The 4,590-nt window shown below is 35.2% G+C and overlaps 1 protein-coding gene across 1 annotated transcript; it reads right to left on the bottom strand.

The window, feature by feature from the left end:
* Positions 1 to 569: 569 nt before the first annotated feature.
* Mgat4a (alpha-1,3-mannosyl-glycoprotein 4-beta-N-acetylglucosaminyltransferase a) lies at positions 570 to 2,316 on the bottom strand (the record flags this gene model as incomplete). Its single annotated transcript, XM_017636515.1, has 1 exon — positions 570 to 2,316. A coding segment is annotated over one exon (902 nt), but the record flags the coding sequence as incomplete, so codon positions are not given.
* Positions 2,317 to 4,590: the final 2,274 nt, after the last annotated feature.

Here is a 4,590-nt window from a genome sequence, read left to right as displayed (position 1 = left end):
CGGACATTGACATGACGGAGCTCCATCTGCCTCGGGAGACCAGAATGACTATAGCCCAACTTAGCTCTGGCTACTGCAGCAGGCTAAATTCCTACCTGTGTAGGCTAAATGCGGATGTGCCGAACGAATGTCCGGCACGCGGAGAGACCCCTCACGTCTCGAAACATCTCTTCGTATGCCCGGAAAACCCCACAACCCTAACGGTGTCGTCCNGACCTGTGAATGCCGTTCTAGGCACACAAACACCGGACATTGACATGACGACTTTGTCAAGGCAAGGGTAGGCAGGGAAACAAAAAAGTATGGTTTGCTAAAATTTAANAACCCCACAACCCTAACGGTGTCGTCCCTATGAACTGACCCCATAGAGGCTGCACGCTTCTTGGGGCTGCCGTTAGTGGAACTCAACACTACAACAACAACAACACTGTCGACAACAACAACAACCACTGTCGACTTCAAGCAAAAGAGAGCCATTTGGCGAGAAACGACTTTGTCAAGGCAAGGGTAGGCAGGGAAACAAAAAAGTATGGTTTGCTAAAATTTATTTTTTTTTTTGAATGGTGTCCTAACTATTTAAACTTACGTTATATGAGTTTTTCCTATTATTATTTACTTTATAGAGTAGGCTAACATTGAGTCATGGTAATCAAAATAAAATTTTGTTTGTGTCACCTCATACGTGGCATTGCATTTGGAAATCATCAACACCCTAAGAACAAGTGTTGCCACATATTCCACGGGAGTTTACAAGAAATGTTAATAAATGAACAATGAGGAGATACATACATATTGTTTAATTAAAAAATCCAGACAATTATTTCATTATTGAGCTTGAAAGCGAATTGTTATGCACTATGTAAAAAAAATGGCTTTGGTTGTAACAAAATAGATAATAATTGAGTTAAAATATAAATACATATGTAGATAGATAAATATATTCGATATATACTTCGGGAATAGTTTTAAATATCACTTTGGGGGTTAACGCGTAAATAACTAAATATTAAATTAATATCAAATGGATAGAAAACAACTTAAACATCAATTCAACAATAATACCTGGATATTATAATACCAATGCTGCAGTATTCTTAGTTGCATTTACGAATTTTACATTCAATTTGCATCCTACAACATTATTTGTTGTTTTTAAATTTTTGTGTTCCACATCAATTTAAAGCGACGATAGAGATTAAATAGTTATGAATTTACACACATGGACCAATGCACATTTATATGTTAAACTTCATTTATATGTACATCTTCTCGTTATTTAATCTATTGACGTAATTTATCTGGTGGAAGTTTGGTAAACTGCAAGTCGTCAATGAAAAGCGATAAAACAAATTTGCGTTTAACTCGTGTTCGGTTTTATGTTTCCAGCGATGGTATAGCTCCGATGTTGTAACAATCAGCTATTCGTATAGCTTTCCGCGGGTGCATTATTTGTTTCCAAATCGATTTCGCTCAGAAGTGCCCAATTTTCGCTGTCGCTGTGCACATGTAAACGTATCTCTTTGATGGCACCGATTTTTACATCAATAACACCCTCAGCCATACCCAAACCATCGAAAGCACCAATTATAAGATAATCATCCGTGGTAGAATTATACGCACTCCATACAGATGAGTTTTCGCTCAATGAATCGGCAGGTAACACTTCAACGGTAGTGTTGTAGAACCGGTCCGAAGGATGCTCGCTGTTGCCACTGCGAAAGAGATAACGACGCAGTAATGTTGGCTTCTCAAAAATAAACTGCACCAAATCGCCAGGTTGGGGTAGCAACCCCCAAAAATACGTTTCACCGCGATATGCACGCTTGAGCAAATAGTTCTTGTAGGCGACGATATTTGATCTCACTCTTGCTGGTGGATTGTGCACATGCGGATAGAATGCTGGCACTTTGGAGCCGAATTGTTTATCCTTCAACTTTTGAACCTTGCCCTTGAGCGAGGAACTGGTACCGATATGTTGAAAAAGTGACGGGCGATAGTGCAACCAATACTTGGCGCGCTCCAAATTACAATGCTTCTGATCTTTGTCAGAGCGACAGACTTTGGACTCAATAAAATATAGTAGCAACCAATCTACGGGCTTATCATTGTAGAACATTTGGAAATATGTAATTAAATATGGTAATTCAGCTGATTTGAACATCTTGCCAATGAAACCCAATTGACAAAAGTCCAGTACAAACCACGACGGCTGATCGGGCTTTGTTAGGGCGCTCTTTGTTATAGCGAATTTCTTCATAGCAGTGATAAAGTGCGATTTGGCCAGTATATCATCTTCTAGCTGGACGTAGAATGTGCCTGGAAATGAAAATTTAAGTTAAGTGAAAAATTTAATAAATTTGAAAGAATGATGTGCTTCGTTGAGGTAGAAAAGGAGAACATAATTGGCGAATTCACAAGGGTTGCGTAAGTATCGTATTGTTGTAAGTCGTAAATTAAATTTAACTGTTTAAGGTTAAATAGATGTTAAGAGGTCTTGAAACCACAACCAACTATTTTTAAACAATGCGAAAATTCATTATATGACTTTTATGGTACCGTACAACAATACGACACTTACGACACCGTTGTGAATACCCCAATAATTGGTTCAAAGAGTTTTCTTTCATCGATCTCTGACCGGATCGAGTATATAAAGCAAAATTAAACTGGAAAACGAAATTTAACATTATTTGTATTTTTTTCGATTGAGCATTGTTTTAAATAACATATCTCATGTAACTTTGACCAAGGCGGTGCGCAATTTTTGTTTTACCTTTTTCAAAAAGTTACCGAGCTTCTTGTCCGATAACACAAAAGCTATACATACACCGAGTTCTAACATTCTGCATTCTGAGCTAGATTTCAACATCTTTGAGGTTCGGTTTCTCAACTTAAAGAGATTCGGCAAAAGAAATTTCTAAGTATAAGTTTTTTCCTAATTAAGTTCTTTTACAAATATGAAAAAAAACATAAAAAGGTTAAAATATTTTTCATGATTGTTATAGACAATTTTTAAGAAAACTTTGGCGTATTTGAAATGTCCATAGCTACTTGCATTTGCTGTAGGCATCTATTTTAGTGAAACACTAAATCATAATTTTTCTGAAATTGTTATTCCTTGTACTATCCAATATAATTTCGACCATATTGTTTCATACATTGTAAGCGCAGTGGCGGGTACAAAGTTTTGGTTGGGGAGGGCTGATTGCGATCAACTTGTCAAATAAAATTAAATTAAAATCGATCAATTAATCATATGATTAATCACAAACAAAAAAAAACGAATTGCAATTATTTAGAAATATTAGCTTAATCGAATTTTTAAGGCACTTTTTTACAGTGAGTATTCACAAAAAACACGTTTCCATAAAAAATTTCTAATTCTCTTCTTAAATAGTCTTAAATAAAATAAAACGAGTATCTGTAGCGGCGGGATAATTGTTTATTATTTAACCAAGTTTGCAAAAACAAAAGTTTTGATAAGCGTTTTGTTGTTAAGCGGTTTCGTTTTTAAAAAAAGGCGCTCAGCAGGTGCTAGAATATCTAACATTTCCTAAGATATTTATAGTACTTTTTCAAAAAAATCTGAAAAAATTTAGTACACTTCAAATATATATAGCATTTTATTTAAAAGAAAAAGTAAAAACGATCTTTAAGTATACATTAGGGCGGAGTAATTTGTTTGGAGCAAAATTCTCGAAAAAAGTGTATATCGAATTCAAATTCTACGATTAATTCTGAGCAAAAATGGTGAACGAACCATATACCAAGAATTACGTTTGACCCTCCCAATCTCTACCGATGAGTGACCTCTCAAAGTTCGAGCTACATATGGTCGATTATTTGACAGGCATTATTTGACAGGCAATGTTACATTCGTATGTATTTGTTCTACAATATGAATCAAATGTCTATTAAATAACTCAAAACCAACTGGGCTTTTTAGATGGTATGATTAGGCATGGTCAAATCTATGTCTCTGTAAAAGAAAGGTTTTAATAATTCCTTGGGTTTCAAAGTTATAGGCATTCGAATATGCACTGGCTCCGTTACACTATTTGGAAGTTTAATGATGGATTGTGTCAGAAAGTTTGAAATTTCTGCGAAATGGGTGAACGAATATTCCTAGTTTTTCAGTATGTCATCTAAAATGAATGCAGAAGGACATCTACCTACTCAGTTGTTATAAGTTTTAAGCTTTTGACAAGTTTTGCTCATGTAATTTGGGAACTGGTAACGATACACAAAACAGTGGTCACGTTACACGTACGGTTCGCTTCTACAAGGTTTAACAAACGGCTTTGCCTTTTCCGTTTTTACTTCGCGTTCCTATTATGTCGTCATAAACAATGTTTGAACTAAAATTGGGAATCTTCTATGGAAGGATTAAAAAATATAACTCGATTATCCTTAAAAATCCTAACTAGGTGAAAAATCATCCTATAGTAAATTTTTGACCGAAAAATCTTTGTATTATCATCGCAAATAATATTTATATAACCTTACTGCAAAAACCACTTATGTTTCTTGATTTAAAATTGGCATAAGTTCATCTAAAGTGTTCTGTGTTTTCTTTTTAATCCTTTCTGA

Source organism: Rhagoletis zephyria, unplaced genomic scaffold (assembly GCF_001687245.7).
Source record: "Rhagoletis zephyria isolate East Lansing unplaced genomic scaffold, Rhagoletis_zephyria_1.1 Rzeph_scaffold_18358, whole genome shotgun sequence".
NCBI lineage: Eukaryota > Metazoa > Arthropoda > Insecta > Diptera > Tephritidae > Rhagoletis > Rhagoletis zephyria.
Note: the sequence above shows the minus strand (reverse complement) of the source record. Positions and strands in the feature narration are given on the sequence as shown.